The 22,966-nt window shown below is 41.1% G+C and overlaps 2 protein-coding genes across 2 annotated transcripts; one reads left to right on the top strand and one right to left on the bottom strand.

Annotated features, from left to right (window-relative positions):
* Nucleotides 1-276: 276 nt before the first annotated feature.
* On the bottom strand, nt 277-2,339 carry si:dkey-11p23.7 (V-set and Ig domain-containing protein). Its single transcript, XM_036557889.1, has 2 exons — nt 1,970-2,339; nt 277-722 (listed from the first exon to the last, which is right to left on the bottom strand). The coding sequence occupies exons 1-2, from the start codon at nt 2,328-2,330 to the stop codon at nt 277-279; spliced, it is 807 nt and encodes a 268-aa protein (XP_036413782.1). The 5' UTR covers nt 2,331-2,339.
* A 10,016-nt stretch (nt 2,340-12,355) lies between these two features.
* Nucleotides 12,356-22,966, top strand: cmtm7 (CKLF-like MARVEL transmembrane domain containing 7). Its single transcript, XM_036558947.1, has 5 exons — nt 12,356-12,606; nt 18,012-18,188; nt 18,305-18,403; nt 21,722-21,803; nt 21,975-22,966. Exons 1-5 carry the CDS (start codon nt 12,484-12,486, stop codon nt 21,986-21,988), a joined length of 495 nt encoding a protein of 164 aa, XP_036414840.1. The 5' UTR covers nt 12,356-12,483; the 3' UTR covers nt 21,989-22,966.

Here is a 22,966-nt window from a genome sequence, read left to right as displayed (position 1 = left end):
AGAAACTCTATGACCCCCTCTTTCATTTGGATTGTGATTGGTTCCTCTGTGCCTCACGGTTGTAACAATATGGCGCTTTGAAATCAGATTAATCTTTTTGAATCACCCTGTACTTCTTTAACTTAGAATGATCATTTTACTAAAGTTAAAATCAATTTGTAGACTTAACTTGACATTAATTAGCTAATTTACTGAAGTGAGTCACTCCCACTTTTCTCAAAGTTATGTTCGCAGTTTACAGTGCACTCTACCCACCTCTGTATGCAAGCTATGTGGTTATGAGAGTGAAGAAGGAAAATCTGGAGCTTCTGGTGGTTCCTTTGATTTTAGCAGATTAACTATCCAGGCTCCAAGACCCAAGGCTAGTAGCACTTTAGCCGCTAATGCTAACCCTAGCATCAGTGGCAGGGCTGTAGGGTTGCTCTTACTGATGGATTTCTCTGGGCTTGGGGGTAGAATATACACCATGGCCTGGTCTTTACCCAGAGGGTTTGAAGCAGTACAGGTATATTGCCCTCCTGGCTGGACGTCCAGCAGGTGGATCGTGACCCAGTGCTGACTTGGGGCCTCCTGAGAGAATGGGAATCCAATATCCCCTTCAAAAACGTCGTCTGGACCCATCCACTGGACGTCTGGCTGGGGAGAACCCTGAACCTTACACCGAGCTTTGAGACCAGTGTCCATGCTGCCTTCTATGGACAAGCTGAGGATACGTGGAGGAGCTGGAAAAGAGGAACAACACAAACAGGTTTCACAAAGCAAAATTTCTAATCCAAGTGCAAAAAATGAGGGTAGTTCAATGGAAACTCCCTTTAGGTCATCTCTTACTGAACATGCCTGGTTTTTGGTTTAAAGCAAGTTTTTGGTGAAAATGTATTAGATTTTAAATGTATTAATAACAAGGCTAATGCAGTTAACTGGGGGCAGTTATGAGCTGCAGGTTAAGGCACCAGCCTTGCGACCGGAAGGTTACCAGTTCGATCTCATAAGCCGACAGCATACGACTGAGGTGCCCTTGAGCAAGACACCTAACCCACAACTGCTCCCCGGGCACTGCGGATAGGGCTGCCCACCACTCCAGGCAAGTGTGCTCACTGCCCCCTAGTGTGTGTCTTCATTAGTGTGTATGTGGTGTTTCACTGCACGGATGGGTTAGATTGTGGAGGTGAAACTTCCCCACTGTAGGACTAATAAGGGTCACTTAATCTAATCTTAATCTAAAAACAAGTAATGGAAGCTGCTAGCTAACAATAAGCATAGTGCAAGCTAAGCGACTGGGATATAGGTCAACAAGGTACAGAAAAACTTCAGACTCTGACTCACCTCTGAGATTCAAGACTTGACTTGGATTCACCTCTGAGATTCAAGACTTGGCTCAGACTGTCACCTCAGACACTCAACTTGGACTCTAACCTCAGAGACTCAACTCAGACTCACATCTCAAAAGATTTGATTTGCACTCCAGACACATAAGACTCAACTCAGACTTGCACTTCAACGACTCAGCTCCACCCCAGAGACTCAGGACTCCCGCCTTAGAGACTTGACTCGGACTTTCACCTCTGAGATTCAAGACTTGACTTGACAAGTCTCTCACCTCAGACACTCAACTTGGACTCTCACCTCAGAGATTCAACTCAGATTCGCACTCCAGAGACTTAAGATTCAACTCAGATTCGCACTTCTGAGATTCAGACCCTCACCTCAGAGACTCAAGACTCAGATTTGTACCACAGAGACTTGATCTGGACTTGCACCTCAGAGACCTGGGACTTGACTTGAACTTAATCAACATGTGAACATCTTCAGCTGCATAGTCACGGTGCATACCTAAAAAGCAGGCTACGAGCCATTACTTGTTATCTATAGTAACCTTGTAGCTTCAAAGCAAAACTAAAGCAACAAACACCAGACACCAATCACTGTCTTGATCAACTATAAGGGACCAACAATTTTAGGTGAATGTTACCTTCCACTCTTAGCCGCGTCCCCATTTTATTCTCATAGCTGCCATGTGGTTGTCCCGGCAGCTCCACACGGCAGTAGTACCGGCCATTGTCCTGCAAGGCGGCGCTGTTGATGCGCAGTGACAGGTCATGTTCCCGGTGGTTTCCCTCCAGGCGGTAGCGCTGGTCCTGGTTTGGTCCAGGATGGCAGTACTGGCTGCCGTTGAGGCTCGAGCAGCGGAACAGCACTGTGCCTGTGTGGGTGTGACCCAGTCGCCACACCACGTGCATGGAGGCGTGGTGGGTGTTGTGAGGGTGTGTGAAGGAGCAGGGCAGCACCACCGGGTAGCCCTCTATAGCCCGGACCTCCGCTGGGACCTTCATGGACCAGCCATCATCATGCGTTGCTGTGAACAGAGGGTCATCAGGGGACATCAAGGGTTATCAAGGGCCAGTAGCATTATGCACATGTGCACCTTGGGTCAATCTTCAGCTGAAACTTGGAAGGGTCAATGCTAGTCCAAGACTAAAATGCTAATATTGGTATTAATTAATGGAAGCTACTGGTGCTAGTTAGCATTATGCATATAAATAGAGTCGTAGATGTGAACAAGGGACACTGAATCCATGCCAATCAAAGGGGAGTGTCACATAAATATTCTAATGTTGCTAATAAACTAATTTGCATTATTTACATGTGCATATTCATAGACAGACCTTCTTCATAGGCTGGCGGACCAGGTGCTAGTCAAAGAAGAACTTCACACAAAAGTGCTAACATTGCTAACTGACTGCATGCTATCAGGAGAGTTCTTCACATGTTCTCCTTCAATGCTAGTTTCCATCATGTGCTGCTGGAACTGGAGAGGAAGATCAATGCAAGTCAAATATTTCTAATACTGATTGGGATCTATTAGTGATAGTTAGCTTTTTGTACAGATATTGCTAATCTTTAAACTCTCACTCTTTAGGGTAGTGTGGCAGTACACTCTTAAAAAGGATGGTTCTTCAACGGTTCTTTAGTAAAGAAAATGGTTCTATATAGAACCATGAAAACTCAAAGCACCCTTTGTAATGCTTTGCATTGTAAAAACGTTCTTCAGATTGATGGAGAATGTAGATGGTTTTATATAGAACCTATTTTGGAAAGGGTTCTGCATAGCACCCAAAAGGGTCCCTCTATAGTTACGATGTCATGCTTGTTACAGTAGAAGAACCCTTTTCAGAAAGGTTCTATAATGAACCATCTACAGCACATGTCATATTTTGCAGAGTGTCTGTTTAATCTAATCTAATCTGTTTAATCTGTTTAATCACCACTTTACACTCTTAAAAAAGATGGTTCTTCAAGGGTTCTTCGGTAAAGAAAATGGTTCTAGACAGAGCCATGAACATTCAAAGCACCCTTTGTATGATTAAAGGGTTTTTTGCATCATAAAATGGTTCTTTAGATCGATGGAGAACGTAGATGATATATACGAAAACATAGATGATATATACGAAAAGGTTCTTTTTGAAAGGGTTCTATATAGCACCCAAAAGGGTTCCTCTATAGTTACGATGTCATGCTTGTTACAATAGAAAAACATTTTTCAAAATAGAACCATTTACAGCACATAAATGTTGTATTTTGCAGAGTATCCATTTAATCTACACTGAAAAATATGCTATCTTGGCAAGTGAGATGATCTTAAGTCAAGTCGATGTATCTAATATTTCTAATTTTAATATGATTTTAAGAATATTTTAGGATTATTTAATTTTATAATTTCTAAAATTTTCACCCTTGTTTTAAGTAATTTTATTAAGTAAAATTGACATTATTGTCAGATAATTTTGCTTATTTGAAGAAATATGCTTGAAACAAGTGCAATTATCTGTACAATAATAATATAGTGAGAATTTTACTTTTATAAATTTACTTAAAACAAGTAAAAATGCCTAGAAATAATAAGTTTTGCAGTATATGATCGAGAAGGTCTGTTTGAAGTATTATTCTTTGAGACAATCATTAGAAGCCACAGTTTTTGAGATTTGCCTGTTCAGCTCTTTCAGTCTAAGAAAAGTGTGAAGTTGCTATTATGACACAAAGAAAATGTATAGCATGTTTTATATATAACACATTTCCATATTCTTAGAATCGTTTCTAAGCTCTTACCTGCTGAGTGGAGCAGCAGCAGCAGGGTCAGGGTGCTGTAGAGGGTTGGAGTGTCCATGGCTTTACTGCACTGTTCTGTCCGTTGCTGGGGAAGCAGCTCTAAATCCACACAGACGTCCCCACCTCTGACTCACCGTCACACATAACCCACCAGGCTCAGCATGTATAGCTAAATAGCTAAAAAACAGCAGCAGCTCTCATAACGACAGAATTCTGTCAGCGCTTTAGTCCGTGTTTATCATAAACTGAATCATACAGTATCAGAAACTGCATAATTGAGATACAGAACAACTCTACTGTCTTAGGAAAGAATGTGATGAACCAAAAAAAGATGGTTCTTCAAGGGTTCTTTAGTAAAGAAAATGGTTCCATATAGAACCATGAACACTCAAAACACCCTTTGCATGATTAAAGGGTTCTTTGCATCTTGAAAAGGTTCTAAAAATTGATGGAGAATGTGCTGCAGATGGTTCTATACAGAAAGTTTTTGAAAAGGGTTCTGTCATTATAATATAAGCTTGTAACAATAGCAGAACCCTTTTTTTGGTGCCATACAGAACCCTTTTCAAAAAGGTTCTATATAGATCCGTCTATAGCGCATTCTCCAACAACATGAAAAATGCTTTAATCATGCAAAGGGTTCTTTGAGTGTTCATGGTTCTATATAGAACCATTTTCTTTAGTAAAGAACCCTTGAAGAACCATCTTTTTTAAAGTGATAAAGTGACGGATGCTGGGAGGAGGGGTGCTCTGTATTTGACTTGATAATGTGGACCAGTGGTCTCCAACCCTGGTCCTGGAGAGCAACCCTCCTACAGAGTTTAGTTCCAACCTGTATCCAGTAAACTGCCCCGCCCCCTTACTTAACTCTAATCTAAACCAGCCAATCAGGGACTTGGGAAGAGGTTAATTAGCTGGAGTATGTGTGGCAGATTGTGGTTGGGACTAGACTCTGCAGGAAGGTAGATCTCCAGGACAAGGGTTGGAGACAACAGACATAGATAATTAATGTTGTTATTATCTTTTGGCCACCAGGTGGCAGTGTCTTTCAGTATTTGATTCCCTCTCACACAGATTTTAGGAGCAATGAGTGAGGAAGGGGAGCGTTCAGTGAAAATAAGGAGAAAATGAAAGATTAAAGTTTACAAATTGGTTTCAGTGCAAAAACAACTATGTATGAACTTTTCTGATGAAAAGCATTTAGACTGGTGTAACAGCTTCAGACTGGTTGTTGTGCACGTGTTGCTGATGTGTCATACATTTTAAGAAAAGGAAAACTAGATGTGGGTGTGATAACAGAGTAAGGCCAAGTTTCAGCTGAAGATGCTTTTAAACAGACTGTTTGTGAATTACGAAGACTAAGAGAAAGGAAGAAGACAAGATAAATACACATGAACTTGTTTGACACTGTGCTTTGTAATCTGCATGTATTTTGTATGTTTAATGGAAATTTCAGTGTATTGTTGTCGGGGTGGATGATACTTGAGTAATTAAGTTGACAAAGCCAACTTACTTATCTTTGTTTTGCTGTTCTATGTCATTTTTGGTGCCGTTTTCTGGGGTCACAGTTTTTAAGCTAGAACTTTGAAAATTAACAGGATTGTAGAGCCTACATGGGAATAATGATGTTGTGCTTTTGAGACCAATCACATGTACAGTTTCCATACATACGTTCAAAGATAATTTACTTAAAGTGCTTATATAATTTAATAATACTGCTTACTATTCCATAGCAATGGCCTAGCAACATCTTAGCAACCACCTGGAATTAAGTTGACAAAGCCAACCTAGCAGTAACCTAGCAGCATCTTAGCAACTACCTGGAATTCCATAGCAATGGCCTAGCAACATCTTAGCAGCCACCTGGAATTCCATAGCAATGGCCTAGCAACATCTTAGCAACTACTTGGAATTCCATAGCAATGGCCTAGCAACATCTTAGCAACTACTTGGAATTCCATAGCAATGGCCTAGCAACATCTTAGCAACCATGTGGAATTCCATAGCAATGGCCTAGCAACATCTTAGCAACCATTTGGAATTCCATAGCAATGGCCTAGCAACATCTTAGCAACCATTTGGAATTCCATAGCAATGGCCTAGCAACATCTTAGCAACCATTTGGAATTCAATAGCAATGGCCTAGCAACATCTTAGCAACCATTTGGAATTCCATAGCAATGGCCCAGCAACATCTTAGCAACCATTTGGAATTCAATAGCAATGGCCTAGCAACATCTTAGCAACCATTTGGAATTCAATAGCAATGGCCCAGCAACATCTTAGCCACAACCTGGAATTCCATAGCAATGGCCTAGCAACATCTTAGCAACCATTTGGAATTCCATAGCAATGGCCTAGCAACATCTTAGCAACCATTTGGAATTCCATAGCAATGGCCTAGCAACATCTTAGCCACAACCTGGAATTCCATAGCAATGGCCTAGCAACATCTTAGCAACTACTTGGAATTCCATAGCAATGGCCTAGCAACACTTTAGCAACCACCATTTCAAGAAATATAAGAATAAATAATAAATAAATGTAATAATTTAACATTTTGACAAAATGCTAATATGTTCACTTCAACCTCTCCAAACGTTTCTGTTGATCTTGATGTACTGACTTGATATTCTGACTCGATATTTCTACAACCGGGGTTCAATCCCAGCTTGGGTAAGCACCCCACACTGTACCAATAAAAGCCCTTGCGCAAGACTCCTAACACTGCCTTCACCTACCTGTGTAAAATAAGCAAATTTTTAATCGCTCTGGATAAGAGCGTCTGCCACATGCCATAAATGTAAATGTAAATATTCTCAAATATGCAAAAAAGAGCTGAGTGAAGAATCATGTGCTGTTTGATGATCATCAGGAGACTGTAGGTTCTCCGTTTGAGTGGCCTTCAAACCACTGAAAACGTTCACAAAATGAATTGGCCATAAGTGGGGCTTATGACTGAATGAGGCCACCTAGTTAAGACTGACTTTAGCGTCCAGGCCCCCTTTAGCTTGTTCATGAACGAAGCCATCCAGTTTATGGTCCAATGCAAAGTATATTCTAACGTTTATCTCTGTACAGCAATACAGACACAAAATGCTTTACTAATAAGGCAGTTAGTGCAGGACGGTGTTTCTTTCTCTGTGTCAGTTGTTGCACATACAACAATCTGTAATCGTACTTCCTTAGACACTACTATACTGTTTTTTCCTGTTTACAGCAAAACTAGAAGCTGTTATTGACATCCCCATGACAACGACAGTGTACACTGAGAACGTGCCACCCATAGGAAGTGTCAACATTTATGCATGACAAGGCAACACGAGCCAGAGGCTGCGTCTCAAATCAAGCCTCGTTCTAATCACCTGGGCGCTAAAATGCACCCTGTTCACTGCATAATTAGATTAGATTAGATTAGATTCAACTTTATTGTCTATACTGTGCAGAGTTCAGGTACAGAGCCAATGAAATGCAGTTAGCATCTAACCTAATATACATATAACTCTAATCATAATATTATTTAGATGTGCTATTGTGTAACTATATCAGAGAATGTCTAGCGCACTGATGAAAGCCCTGTCCAGCGTACAAAACAACACACCCCCAAAATGCACTCTCTGCCATTTGAAGACAACAGGTCTGTCCCAAATGGAGCCCAAAGACCTGAGGGTCTCATCCAAGTCCGCCCTTGTCAACAATGTGCAGCTGGACAGGGCGAGAGTCCTCAGAGGCACTTGGTTTAAAAGTGTGCATTTGGGACAGACATACATACATCATCTAAACCACTTATCCTTCTGGGTCGCTGGAGCCTATCCCAGCTGTCATTGGGCGGAAGACAGGTCGCCAGTCCGTCGCAGGGCAGACAGACAGACATTCACAGTCACACACACACACACACACACACCTAGGGGCAATTCAGTATGCCTGCATGTTTGCGGACTGTGGGAGGAAACCGGAGTACCCAGAGGAAACCCACACAGACACCCCACAGAAATGACCCTGGTCACCCGGCCGGGAATCGAACCCAGGCCATTCTTGCTGTGAGGCAACAGCGCTACCCACTGCGCCACCGTGCCACCCCATATGTAACACGCTGTGGAAAAATTATATTATCTATCATATTTCTTTTTTCAAACGGCTAGTTTTATGCTTGCAATGCAGATTACAAGCATAAAGGCCCAGTCAAGCTTAGCTTTTTCCACTGAAATCGCACTTTTAACATTAAAAAAAACAAAGTTTGGAATGTACGAATGTATGAATGTAAAGTTTAGTACTACTGAGAACTTTTAAGCAAAGTGCAATACTTCTGTACTTGAGTAAAAGTTAAAACATTAGGAGCTAAGTAAAAGTGCTGTGTCCAGGGTAAATATGAAACTCACGTACCCATTAAGCACACAACCATCTTTGGGCTCAAATTACTTCAAGAAAAAATAACATATTTTACCTCATTTCATGTATTTGTTGCTACACACTTCCTGTAATATTACGCCAATCAGAGAACCTCGAAGAAATGGCTGTCCATGTGTTTGCACTTGCTGGCGGATATTTTGAAAGCTGAGTCCTGAAAACTTTCGATGTTTTAACCTTTATTTTCGGGTTTCACCACTTTGTGCAAACTTGAAAGATTAATGTATGCTACAGTGCATAATTAGCATGCTAGCCATATAAGATTGTGTGCTACACCAGTACTACATTACAGGTATTATCATAAATTTCCAGTTTATTGATGGTCAATAGTTGTAATTTGCCTTTGGTTTTGTAAGTTATCACTAGCAGTAAACTTTACAAGTAAATTCTGAACTCTGATGTTCTTTAAACGCCGTTAAATTAAATTTTATCTATATTTATACTTGAGCACAAGTACAAGTTTTTGGACTGAAAAACTGAGTTACTTAAGGAGGCCTCCAAAATAGTCATCAATAACTCCAAGTACTTTTACTTTTAAGTTTGTTCACTTTTACTCAAGTAATGTGTGACCAAGAGTAATTCTACTTTTACTCAAATCTAGAGCTGCTGTACTCTATTCACCCTGCTTATAGGCAAAAAATTAGCCTTATATGTGAAAAACAGGGGATACACTAGATTAGTGTACATGTTTGCTTCCTTCATTTTGAGGGATGTCATCAAGGGGACTAACGTTCCAGTGCCTTAAGCTAATTTCTACACTGCTGCACTCAAGAAAATCTAGTGGATAAACACTTAAATTCAATTTAGACCCTGAACAGTGAGAGATTCATCCACCGTGAACTGAAATGTGAGGTATTGTTGAAACTAGTCTGCTACTGAATAACAGACTTAAGGTCGAAGGTAAGCCTATTCACTGTTTATTCAATAAATCCCTTTGCAGCACTCAGACATGCTTCACTACAATAGTGCTGATATTTGGGTCAAGAGCACTTCTGGGTGTTTAACTGCGCACTGTACTTGCATTCTTGAGCACTGGAGCTAAACTCGGCCAGTGGAGGCCAAGAATGTGGATTGGGACACAGCCAAGGGGAGAGTCTGTGAGCCCAGCTGTCTTATTACATCTCAGGCAGAGTTTTTAGCCAATGCTATAGGGTTCCTCTTTAGCAGGGGCCACCAGCGAAGCCGAGGAGTGACCGGGCACAACATATGGGCCTCTGTTTATAGTCGGCACTTCTCATAAATCCAGAGAGGGATCCAAAAAAGAGTACGAAGACTGGGCTGCTCAGATGCTTCTATGTCTTCATACCCCAGGTATCAGATGTGGTTTGAGTAAAGACTCTTAAAGTGATATGGATACATATCCTGCTGTCTATTGGTTATTCTAATCTAAGCTGCATTAAAGCATATAGGACCAGGTTTCTGCAGAAGGGCAGCCTAGTAGGGCGGATTGATACGAAAGGATCAACATTTTTGATCCTGCTGTTTAGTTTTGAGTCCAAATGTTCGCATGAAAATATCAACACTAAGTTTTTCCTTTAGTCAGTAAACCGAACATCTGTCTTTGACGCTGAAAAGTGGAAAAGCACGACTGCAGCAAATGCAGAATAGGAACTACTTTTTCTTACGCCTACATTTTCTTATCGTCTGAGCTTATTTTAAGGGGAATTCCACCAAAATTCCTTCATAATTCAGTGTGTGAGATGTAAACAGAGAGATTCAGAGAGGTTTGGTGTGAAATGGTTCAGATGTCTTTACAGTGGTGGTGATAGGAACCAGGGGTCGTCATGACTACAACACAAATATAGACATTTTATTTACTATCCAGAACCACCAGTGAACCTACACGAGTCTTCTGAGTTTATATGGAATGTTGATGATGGAAAATAGTGGAAAATCTGAAATAATAAGTTTTCTTTGGGGACTATTTTGCCTCAAAACACCCTGCATGTATCCCTCCACCATGAATGGAGTTTAAAAATGAATGTTCACTTTGGTTTTTGGTATCACATCTAATAGAAAATGCCTACACTCTTAAAAAAGATGGTTCTTAAAGGGTTCTTTAGTTAAAACAGTGGTTCCATACAGAACCATGAACACTTAAAGGACCACTTGCATGCTTAAAGGGTTCCTTGCATGGTGAAATCGTTCTTCAGATTGATAGAGAATGTGTTGTATATGGTACTGTGTCGCACCAAAAAGGGTTCTACTATTGTTATTATGTCAAGCATGTAACAACAGAAGAACCCTTTTTAGGCATGCAAATGGTTCTTTAGGTGTATATGGCGCTACGTAGCACCAAAAAAGGTTCTGCTATTTTTATGATGTCTACAATAGAAGAATCTGAGGAACGATTTCAGCATGCAAAGAACAATTTAGGCATGCAAATGGTTCTTTAAGTGTATATGGTACTATGTAGCACCAAAAAAGGTTCTGCCATTCTGATGATGCCTACAATAGAAGAACCCTTTTGGTGCTATATAGAGCCATTTTCAAAAAGGTTCTATGTAGAACCATATACTCATTCTCCATCAATATGAAGAACCATTTCACCATGCAAAGAATGATTTAAGCATGCAAATGGTTCTTTAAGTGTATATGGTGTTATGTAGCACCCAAAAGGTTCTGCTATTCTCACAATGTCTACAATAGAAGAACCCTTTTGGTGCTATATAGAACCCATTTCGAAAAGGTGCTATTTACAACACATTCTCCATCAACATGAAGAACCATTTCACCATGCAAAGAATCATTTAAGCATGCAAATGTTTCTTTTGGTGTTCATGGTTCTATGTAGAACCACTCCCTTTACTAAGGAACCCTTGAAGAACTAAGTGAACTAACTGAAGTGCTCTAAGCTCTAATCTAACACTGATGCAAAGGCTTTCGAATATATTTGTATGTCCACATTTACTGTTTTTCAGTGTAGAAATCACAAAGAAGTCACATTTTTATATATAAGGAGATTTTTTAAAAGTATTAGTAACTGTGTTGGTATCAGATCTATCAGAATGATTGGTTTCCTTCTTCCCTGCAGCTTATCTGACAATACCGGGCTATAAAACAGCTTCAGCCCCCAGCAGAGCGGTTAAAGTTTGGACTACGGCCGCGAAACTCTGCACAAGAGAAACGCGTGACCGATTTCTGGATTTTTCTCTGCAGCTTCCTCTGTTTAACCCTGTTGTTGTTGTCATTGACGCCGCACAGTGAACGCAGCTGCTTCAACCTCCCCTCCCGCGTTTTTTCTCCCACCCATATTCAGACAAGCCCCGCCCTGCTGTGCTGTGATTGGCTAGAACGTCGTATTCACGTGTGGTTCCTGCCAATCGTCGTGTAGGAAGGCGGTTGTCCGCTGTAAACAACTCAAAACTTACTTACTCACTTTAAAATCCTCATTATTTTATTACCCTTATATTTTTTTCTGTACTTTTCCGCAATTTTTGTAAACGCAACTTATTTGTTCACTTTAAAATTTCATTATTTTAATATATTTATTTTTTTCTTTATTTTCCCTGCTATTTTTGTAAACACAACTTATTTATTCACTTTAGCTATGTCCGTTTTGGTTCATTTTTAACCACCACTATTTTTATTTCTTCGTTGCTATTATACAGCTTGCATGCACGTTTTTTTTCATTTTATTATTCGTTTTATTTTCTCCCAAGACCCTCCATTTGAAATCAATGTTTATGTTTGCTTTATTTGCATTCTTTTGTCTTATTTGAGCATTTAATTAGCTTCTTTTTTTGCCCTGCACCTTTATCAACAAAAGGTGCTTTGCAAAAAAAAAAAATGTTGAAAAAATGAAGGCTGGGCGCGGTTTCCCGGAATACGGGTGTGAAAAACAGCTCCTCCCCTCTCTGTCACACCCGTTGTAAGATTTGCTTTGCTGTTAACGGCAGCTAGGTTAGCGTACACATGCAGCGGTAGAGAACTCTGCTGTTAAATTACATTAACTTTTCAATACAGAGCAAAATGTCTCACACGGTTGTCACTACCAGAACAACCACGACCACAACGACCTCGTCGAGCGATGGAAGCTTCCTGAACACCGGCTACGTGAGGACTTACTCCGGGCTGCTAAAAGTCGCTCAAGTGGTGAGAAAATGTCACTTTATTGCTGTTATCCTGTGTTAAAATGGTTAAAATATGTGGATATTCTGTGTATGTCTTCTTAAATTAGCACAAAAACAGACGAGACTGAATTTAGCTTCATATTCGCCAGCTGGCAGTTCGAATTTTCCCGTTCCACCTTAAATGGTGCAGCAGTTCCATTCTGACGCGAGGCGCCCCAATGTAACTGCTGCACCATTTAAGGTGGAACGGGAAAATTCGAATAAGAAGCCAACTTCAGCCTCGTCAAAGCAGTCCCTTTATGAAAGGACAGGTACATTTGAGCTACTAAACATCAACATCTGCACAAAGAACACAAATATTAATACGTGAAATATTGTTTTCTTTGGTCCTCATGTTCTCTGAGGACAGATCTGAAGAAATCATTGAAATTCATCAAACCTAATAGCTGAAAAGTGCTCACTTCATCATATACAGTCTAGTCTTTAGACCATTTTTCATATACTGACTTACTAAAACAGAAGAAAATTCAGATTTACTCGTGAATAAATGTATGAAAACTACACCTAATCTGAAAAAACCTCAAATTATACTGTTAGATATTCTTCTAAGGCATAACTATACAAAAGTTCATCACTGTAAACCAATCAGAACAAGTTCTACAGCATTTTCCCTATAAATGTAGCTGTTGGTCATGAATGAGTTAACATGCGCAGATGGCTAAATTTCAGAGTAAAGTCCACTCCCATGCGCAGAGGTGGGTCATATAATAGCTACTGCTACTTTCAGTTGATACCTTTATGTCTATGGAAGTATCTCTGACTATGTATCTTTCCCTCAGTTCCATTTTAGTCCTTAATATTTAGTTGCTAATTTTTTTTTGTGTGAGGTTTAAAGGGGCATTCAGCAGATTTTTCAAAATTTCTGCATGATTAGATGGTTGGGATGTAAACAAAGTCATTCAGAGTGGTTTGGTCTTTTTTTTAAATCCGGTCGTGGTGAAGGGATACATGCAGGCTGTGGTGAGGCGACATAGTCCCTCTAATGAGCAAATCCTGTTTCATACATGGCACACAGACAAATGAAGATGCTTCCAAATAACTAATATGTGAAAAGGTAAATGACTGGGTTTGAGGTCTTACTTTGAGTCAAAAACAGTGTATAAGAAGAATTAAAATTAAGGAATATATTGCTAACTGAAAAACATAGACGAGTTGAAATTTTTCAAAATTTCATTCATTCATTCAGAGTGGTTTGGTGTGAATCACTACCACTGTAAACAATAGGAACCAGACATCCACCTCTAAAAGCTCCCTCACAGAAAGTTACTACATGAAATGGTTATGAATTCACTGCCTGATGACTGAGACACTGTTTTATGATAGTTTAGAGAACTTAAACTCCATTCATGGTGGAGGGATACATGCAGGGCGCTGTGAGGCAAAATAGTCCCCAAAGAAAACTTATTATTTCAGATTTTCCACTATTTTCCATCATCATCATTCCACATAAACTCAGAAGACTCGTGTAGGTTCACTGGTGGTTCTGGATAGTAAATAAAATGTCTATATTTGTGTTTGTAGTCATGGCGACCCCTGGTTCCTATCACCACCACTGTAAAGACATCTGAACCATTTCACACCAAACCTCTCTGTATGACTCTGTTTGCATCTCAGCGACTGATTTATGCAGAAATTTTCATTTCATTCTGCTGTGTTGGTTCAGCTCCAGTTCTGCTTTATTGTTGTCCACTCATCACTTTGGGGCGTTAGCATCTTGTTTCATACCAAAAGGATCCAAAGAGAGAAGAACAGAGCCATACAAATTCACTTCATATGCTTATAGACGCTGGATGGACTAGGAAGTTCCACTGCAGCTCTGTAGGGGGCAGTCAGGGTCCAGCTCAGTTCTGGACAGTGTCTGGGGAAGCAGGTGTGCAGCCAGGAAATGACAGATTAATAACAATAGGCCTCTGTGAAAGTCTGTCAGTAGTAGAGGCTTTTGGCAAGCATGGCCTCTCAGTGGACGCAGACCATGGTTAGTAGATGATTCATTATTCATGCTAAGTGTCATCATTAGTGTCCAGAAATGAAAAGGAAGCAACAGAATGAGAAATTAATGTTGTGAAATATGCATTTGTGCTGTAATGCAGGAAGTAGAGCGCTTTTCGGTACATGTAATACAGTATAAGTGAAATCATAACTCGTTGCGTAATATGCTGCTGTATTGCAGCATATTAGTAAGAAAAACAGTGTCAGGGAGACTAACTCAGTATTTTCCTGCCATGATACTTGAAACATGATTTTATTAGTTGACCCCTTAAATGTCCAGGGTCACCGGCAGGCCCAAAGTTTTATTACACACTTCTGTAATCTAAGAATAGCTCAGCCAGTTTGCACTGAAGCCCCTGTAGTTACTGAATAATAGGCCTTTGTATGTAATAAGCCTGGGATTTTAAGGGGTTAATACATTTGCCCCGCCCACAGGCGCACTGTGATGTCATCAGAAAATCAAAGGACGTTTCAGAGGTCGGGCTGAAGTCATTACATTTTGGTAGGAAATTATAGGAAAACAAGACTTTACTCTTTTAAATTATATATGATGAATCTTATGTAGGGCGGCACGGTGGCGCAGTGGGTAGCGCTGTCGCCTCATCTTGCTCGATTGGGTTCGATTCCCGGCCGGGTGACCAGGGTCCTTTCTGTGTGGAGTTTGAATGTTCTCCCCGTGTCTGCGTGGGTTTCCTCCGGGTACTCTGGTTTCCTCCCACAGTCCAAAGACATGCAGTCAGGCCAATTGGACGTGCTGAATTGCCCCTAGGTGTGAATGTGTGAATGTGTATGTCTGTCTGTCTGCCCTGCGATGGACTGGCGACCTGTCCAGGGTGTATCCTGCCTTCCGCCCAATGACAGCTGGGATAGGCTCCAGCATAGAGCTGGGCGATCTGGCCAAAAATGTTATCATGATAAACAAAATTCATATCGTTCGATATCGATACATACCGCGATAAATGTCAAATCATGATTTCTTTCACGTTCGAAGGCTGATTTTGCTCCTGGGTGGTTAATCACTTGTGGTCCGATCATGACAAACACTCGGCAAACATTTCACTAATCTGTCATGGAAGAGTGGGAGAAAGTTTCTGAGCTGTTTTATCAGCTGGAAAAGCGCAGCTGCAATTTTTATAATAGTCATGATTTAAGAAAGAAAACAGATTATTTTAGCTGTCTGGTGTCGAGCGCTCGGCTACCCCGCTACAAACGCTAAACAAGTGGCCAACAACAGAGCTAAACTCTTTAGTTTCTCAACAACGTCAACTCTGTTCGGGAGGTCACTGCTGTCACTCCTACCACATCCATGTCAGAGCAGATCACAGTATTCAGACACCAGCTAGACGGCTGGGTTTCTCTATACTATCGTGGTAGTTCAAGGGGTGAACCGCAGTATATCTGACGCTCGCTGTGTAAAAGCATTATCTGCAGTGTGAATCTCTCACACCAGTCACAGAGTCCTCCTTTTAGGCATGTTTAAACTGAAAGCAGTGATTTTGTGTCTTGTTTGATCTACAGTATCATCAATTCACCGTGTTGTGCCGGAGCGCTGCTTCAAGTTAGCCAGCAGCTAAAAACAGCTAGCCTGGAAAGACAGTGCTCTCCCGCTCTCCAACGCCTCACAGCTTCCTCAGTTTACTTTCGAACATGAACCCACTTCTTTCTTTCACTTTCGTTGCTCAAGTATGCACTAATACTAAAATATGACGGTTTGGTTCTGTAACACGGCGCTGCAGACGTGATTTAACACCGCTAAAGCTGTTAGGATGTTAGTAAAGAGGTGAGTTCGCTGTAGGTCAGTACAGTTACGCCACTGACCTCGTCACTCACACTCGGTCACAGGAGAACAGATCGCCTGTCGCTCCGCTCAAACAGGGACTGTATAACTCCACGTTTCAGACGTTGCTAAAGTATATTTGGCGACCCTTTTTTTTACCCTTGGCCCCCTCCCTCTCTAATCAAGTCGAAAAACTCAGAAGTGCGCCCTCTCCTGGCGACAGCAGAGTAGTGTCGCTTTCCTTGCAGTAGAAAACACCACCAGGGCTTTCGCTGAATGTGGAAGTGTGAGAATGGTGTATTATATCGAACATTTATCGAACCTGTCTTATCGCTCTATCGAGGAAAAGATATATCGCGATACTTATCGTTATTGTTTTATCGCCCAGCCCTATTCCAGCACCCCACCGCGACCCAGAAGGATAAGCGGTTTAGATGATGGATGGATGGAATCTTATGTAATGTAACCAGGAACAGTTTGATTTCAAGTTGATTTTAATCTATAAGATGCAACTTTAATGTAAGCTTTCCTTGTTAGTGTCATTACTGAGTGAGTGAGAATATAAACAGGCTAAAACATGGTGATTGTGCGCTGCTGTGAGTCGCCCTGTAAAGCCTGAAATAATCATTTAAAAGTCAGAGGCATCAAGTTTTTCACACCACATCGTACGTCTTTATAGGGCTGAACGATGTGTGGAAAATATCTAATTGCGATTTTTTCGACTAATATTGCGACTGCAATGTAAATAGCTATTTTTTTTAAATTGAGATTTAGGCTTGATTTTTTTAGAAGACCAGAACATCCACCTTTTTTTGACTTGAGTGTCAAACTGCCAGTAAGTTGTGGTTGTGATGTCACAGCACATGTAGGTTTGGTTGCCTCTGATTGGTCTGACTCACCTACATGCATTTCGAACCATGAACACTCAAAGAACTTTGTGCATGCTTAAATGGTTCTTTGCATGGTAAAATAGTTCTTCAGATTGATGGAGAATCTGTTGTATATGGTTCCATATAGAATCTTTTTGAAAAGAGTTCTCTGTAGGACCAAAATGGTCTTCTATTGTTATAAGCTTGACATCAACAAGCAACAAAGTAACAGTACCAGAACCCTTTTTGATGCTATACAGAACCACATACAACACAGTCTCCACTCTGAAGAACGATTTCACCAGGCAAAGAACTTTTTATGCATGCAAATGGGTCTGAGTGTTCATGGTTCTGTATGGAATGACTGTCTTTACTAAAGGACCATCTTTTTAAGAACCTTCAAGAACTATATTTTAAAAGTGTCGGCTGTAAATGAAGAAAATTGCAGCTCTTGCGATTTGAAAATTGCGATTTTGATATAAAACCGATTAATCTTCCAGCCCTACGTCTTTACGTATAAATGTAGCAGAGTAGTGTCGCTTTCCTTGCAGTAGAAATGTCACCAGGGCTGTCGCTAGACTGTAGAAGTGTGAGAACGGTCTATTATATCGAACGTTCATCGAACATTTCTTATAGTTCTATCGAGGAAAGTTATATCGCGATCATTATCGTTATCGTTTTATCGCCCAGCCCTAACCCCTGCCCATCTCTTCACTGTGTCTGTGAGAGCAGGTAGCCCTCCTCATTGCCTTCCTGTGTGTGCACTGTTCCCGATCATGGACAGACTTCTCAGCCTTTCGGTACTTTGAAGTTGTCACTCTGTGGTTCTTCTGCGCCTTCCTCATCTTCCTCATCATGTACATCCTCAGACTGCAGACCAAGATTCCCTGCATTAACTGGACACTGACGGTGAGCGGACTTCAGTAACCTCCTCAGCGTAGCCGAGGAGCTCTGGTGTCAGGACGAGTGTTGTCTCTTTGAAATGTGTTAAGTTCAGCGTATCTGTCTGTATGTCTGTCCTGCAGGAGTTTCTGCACTATGCTCTGGGCACCATCCTGGTCTGCATCGCCTCCATAGTAGCCGCTGTGAAAAGCTCCGGTATCTCCGCCCTCGTAGCCGGATCTGTGAGTAATCACAACAGCAGTTCTTCGTTTAGCACGTCCCTTATTAAAACAGCAAGTTTGTGGCTATTCTAGGACCTTCTTCTAGGTGGGGCTATAATGGGGCCACAGTTTCTGTTCAGGGGCCAAATAAACGCCTGTAAATTCAAGGAGCTCCACAATTACCTCTTAATATCTCTAAATACATTTGTATACATTAATCACATTATACACATATATTATGCATTGTGCAGCAGACATGGCAAAATATATAATCATAAGGCTAATCATTTCTGAACTACCAATAACAGACACTCAAACTTGTAAATAGCTACAAACGGGGACAAATTCAGTAACCAAGCCCTTGTATAGGGTCCACAGGCCTGGTCCTCCCGAGAACATTTTTGTGATTTTAAAGAAAAAAAAAAAAACATCTCAATGCCCTCTGAGAATAAAATACAGGGAAACAAGTAACACTTGCTTTAAAACAGGAGTGCCTAATCCTAGTCTTGGAGATCTACCACCCTGGAGAGTTCAGGTCCAACGCAGCTGCCTCTAATATTCAAATGGCTCTCAAGGCTTTCAAGCTAAACTCTGCCTGCTGTATCTCCAGGACCAGGATTGTTTCTTTATGTTTTATTCTCTTGTAGAATGATTCAGTTCACTTTCAGTAGAAATCAGTGCAGTAGTACCGGATTGTAGTGGTTGCAAACAGTGATCGTTTGCACACAGAGGTTCTGTTTATCTGTAGCAATAAAGGGGACCTATTATGCTAATTTTCTTTTTTTGAGATCTAGATTAGATTTACAGCTTCAGTGTTCCAGCAACACATTGTTTTCCTCATACTTTCTATTCTACTCATCTCTATTCATCCTCTGTCTAAAACGCTCTGTTAGAGCTCCTGTGTCTTTAAGCCGCACCTCCTTATGAGCCCAGTGTGCTCTGATTGGTTAGCTTGTCCACTCTGTTCTGACTGGTCGACCTCCAGAGCGGTTCCACCCCTGTCCTGCAGTCTGCTCTCCTGAGCAGCTGTAAACTTCGCTGTGGCTGAAATAAAAAAAAACAGAAAAGCATAACAGGCCCTCTTTAAGGCTCAGATTTCCTGTAGCTTTAGCTACATTGATTTTATCCAGCAGCACTCCTTGAGTTTATATATCAATCCATGATGTGCTTGGGTGTGGTGAGTGACACGGGCATGTAAAGGGCCAATCAAATGACTTCTGGGGCCAGTGCCTCAGTGGCTCCACCCCTGGGATGTAGTACGTCACATCACAGCTGTTCAGAGCAGGAGTGTCCAGTCTTATCCACCGAGGCCGGTGTGGCTGCAGGTTTTTTTTCCAAACAAGCTCCAGCTTTGACCCTATGGGGATGCGATTGGACACCCCTGAGCTAGAGCATATCCAGAGAGGGGAGGGTTCTCACACACAGCACAGTCTGCCCAGCTGCTGCTGTCATGTGCTGGTGTTGCAGTAATAAAACACATCCTTTTTCAAGAGGAAGGAAAACACCTGAGCAGTCAAATGGAACAAGCAGAAAAAATAGAATTAAAAAGAACAATAAGCAGCAGCTCTTTTGCATTTACCTTTTCCGGTTTTTGGCTGGTGCTTAGAACACTACAAACGTCTGAATGGGTTCAGAGTGAAATATCTTAAATAAAGTTAAATATCTTAATATGGAAAAGCCACCTCACTCTCTGAGAATTCAGATTGTCATTTTTGGGTTAAATGGCTGGCTAATACAGGACCAATGTGACCAGAAACCACATACGGTTTTTATGACCTCATTTTTCTCTTCCTCCTCTCTCTACTGAAGAATACCTTTCTCATTCGTAGTGTATATAGTTTATACTGAGAGTGGTAACCTAGTTTCATGGGAAAGTCAGTTATGTATTTTTAGCTTATGAGAAGTATTTACTTCTGCCTAAGCTTAGAGTAGGAAGTGTATTTATCTATTAATTTTATTGTATTTATGTATAGGTTTTAAAGCCATTTATTTATTTATTGTTTAATAAGAAAAACATGGATTGTAACACAAGGATTATATATACACATATGTATCTGCAATGACTTTACAGTATAAACCGATCAGGCATTACATTATGACCACCTCCTTGTTTCTTCATTGTCCATTTTATCAGCTCCACTTACTATATAGGTGCACTTTGTAGTTCTACAGTTACAGACTGTAGTCCATCTGTTTCTCTGCATACTTTGTTTTTATTACTTTTACCCTGTTCTTCAGTGGTCAGGACCCCCATGGACCCTCACAGAACAGGTACTATTTGGGTGGTGGATCATTCTCAGCACTGCAGTAACACTGACGTGGTGGTTGTGTGTTAGTGTGTGTTGTGCTGGTACGAGTGGATCAGACACAGCAGTGCTGCTGGAGTTTTAAACACTGTGTCCACTCACTGTCCACTCTATTAGACACTCCTACCTTGTCAGTCCACCTTGTAGGTGTAAAGTCAGAGACGATAGCTCATCTGCTGCTGCACAGTTTGTGTTGGTCATCCTCTAGTTCTTCATCAGTGGTCACAGGACGCTGCCCACAGGATGCAGTTGGCTGGATATTTTTGGTTGGTGGACTATTCTCAGTCCAGCAGTGACACTGAGGTGTTTATAAACTCCAGCAGCACTGCTGTGTCTGATCCACTCGCACCAGCACAACACACAATAACACATCACCACCACGTCAGTGTTACTGCAGTGCTGAGAATGATCCACCATCCAAATAGTACCTGCTCTGTGAGGGTCCATGGGGGTCCTGACCACTGAAGAACAGGGTAAAAGGGGGCTAACAAAGTATCGGTGTATGTTACAATTACAGTTATAATTTAATAGAAAAGCGATCATACAGTCAGTTTTTTCCTGTTTTTATTATTTTTTGAAAGAATATATATATATATCTATCGTATATCACGTGTGTATATCACATATATCATGTACAGTCAGTGGTTCAGCTCCTCTGTGATTGTAGCCTGTTGCTCTTGTTCATGCAGCTTGTGGGTTCTTGTTACAGTGGAGGATCCCAAGAGAAACTGGAGCTCCACCAAGCTGCTGCCTTTGTCAGTTTGCTGCTTGTTGATTTATCAGTAGTTCTCCGCGAGCGTCGGTCGAGATATTTGAATTAGAGCGCTATAATCACAGATTCTGTCAGAGCGACATACAGCGCTGCAGCTGGGCTTCTGCCTGCACTACTGCAGATGGGTCGAACTAGGAAAATGTGTTAAATAAAAATGGCTGCTGATAAATAATTAGTATGTTAACTTTGGAAGCCCTAATAAACATATTACTGAGAAACAGACACCAGAATCTATAACAGATCTTATATTTTTCTTTTTAGGTTTTTGGCTTTATTGCAACTTTTCTTATGGCCCTCAGCCTCTGGACATCGTACAAGGTCACGTGTGGTTCGCAGCCAACCAGTGAGTCTGATTATGTACTTATTTTACAGTTATTGTAATGTTAGCAGTTCATGTTTGAGCTGCTTCACAAACAAAGTCTTCGTGAAGGAAACTGGTTATTTAAATAAATCATCAATATTTGTTTTTTTGTTTTCGTTCACTCTATAAAGGCTGTATTATTCTGATTTGCAGGTGCAGCTGTGTAACGGAACCCAACTCAACCTAAGGTCATGAGAGGGAATGTTCCGGTACCTGTCAAGTGCCTCAAAAGTGTTGATATTTTCACCCTCTCCTGAATGCTGCACTATATATAATTTGTAAAGTTCAGCCAACAATCTAATTTAGCCATTTTCTCTCCTTACGCTAAATGTAGTCGATCAGCCAAGACATGTTTGGTGTCTGAAGTTTGCTTCTTTGGTTTTGCACTGGAGATACGAGGCTAACGTAGTCTTTTTTTCATAGACCCAGTTTTTCTCCCCAGTTTAGTCATGTCCAGTTCACACTATGCCACCGAGCCGGGAGGGTGAGGGTTAGCACATGCTCTCTCTGAGACACATTAAGCTCCACCACATCTTTTCAGACTGCCACTAATGCAGCATCATTGGAGCTTAGCATACTTACAAGAGAGTGCTAACTGCTAATTCTATTACATCAACTAACAGGCACCCACGTTTTCTAGTGTCGTGCAGAGTGATGGACCCACCCACCCATAGAGATAGAGGACAGTTATGATCTTATGGACCATCGCTTACGGAGCGATTGTCGTCGCTGCAGAACCAAAAGCCCAGGGGGTACGGCTGGATCTGATCCAACTCCTCCCACATTGTGTATTAACTGGTCTGAATTAGATCCAACTCCACCCCGCCCCGCTATACTTGCCTTTCAGATTGAAGTGAAACGTAATCAAGTGCGAATGTGTCATATGTGCATTCTAGTGTTTAAAAACGTTCAGCGTTTTCAACTAGAACCTGTCTATCATAAGTATGCTTGAGATGTAGGCTTACAGAACGGACTTTGTACCGGAAAGTAAAAAAAGCTTTTCAAGTTCTGACGAATGAGTGAACGCCATGAATTATGGGCGGTTATAAAGGCTGTGTTGTGGCGTTCAGGACGGAGCAACATCGAGAAAAAAAACAAAAACACCAGCAACACCTGCGAGTTTCCCACAGATAAAAACACGTCAG

The sequence above is a fragment of the Colossoma macropomum genome, unplaced genomic scaffold (genome assembly GCF_904425465.1).
Source record: "Colossoma macropomum unplaced genomic scaffold, Colossoma_macropomum, whole genome shotgun sequence".
NCBI classification, from domain to species: Eukaryota; Metazoa; Chordata; class Actinopteri; order Characiformes; family Serrasalmidae; genus Colossoma; species Colossoma macropomum.
This window is presented reverse-complemented; position numbering and strand designations above follow the sequence as displayed.

Coding starts and splice junctions, on each gene's coding strand:
- si:dkey-11p23.7 (XM_036557889.1), bottom strand. CDS start 2,330: ATGAAGGTCCCAGCGGAGGTCCGGGCTATAGAGGGCTACCCGGTGGTG. Junction 723..1,969: donor GACGCGGCTAAGAGTGGAAG/GTAACATTCACC, acceptor CCTCTTTTCCAG/CTCCTCCACGTATCCTCAGC.
- cmtm7 (XM_036558947.1), top strand. CDS start 12,484: ATGTCTCACACGGTTGTCACTACCAGAACAACCACGACCACAACGACC. Junction 12,607..18,011: donor TGCTAAAAGTCGCTCAAGTG/GTGAGAAAATGT, acceptor CTGTGAGAGCAG/GTAGCCCTCCTCATTGCCTT. Junction 18,189..18,304: donor GCATTAACTGGACACTGACG/GTGAGCGGACTT, acceptor TCTGTCCTGCAG/GAGTTTCTGCACTATGCTCT.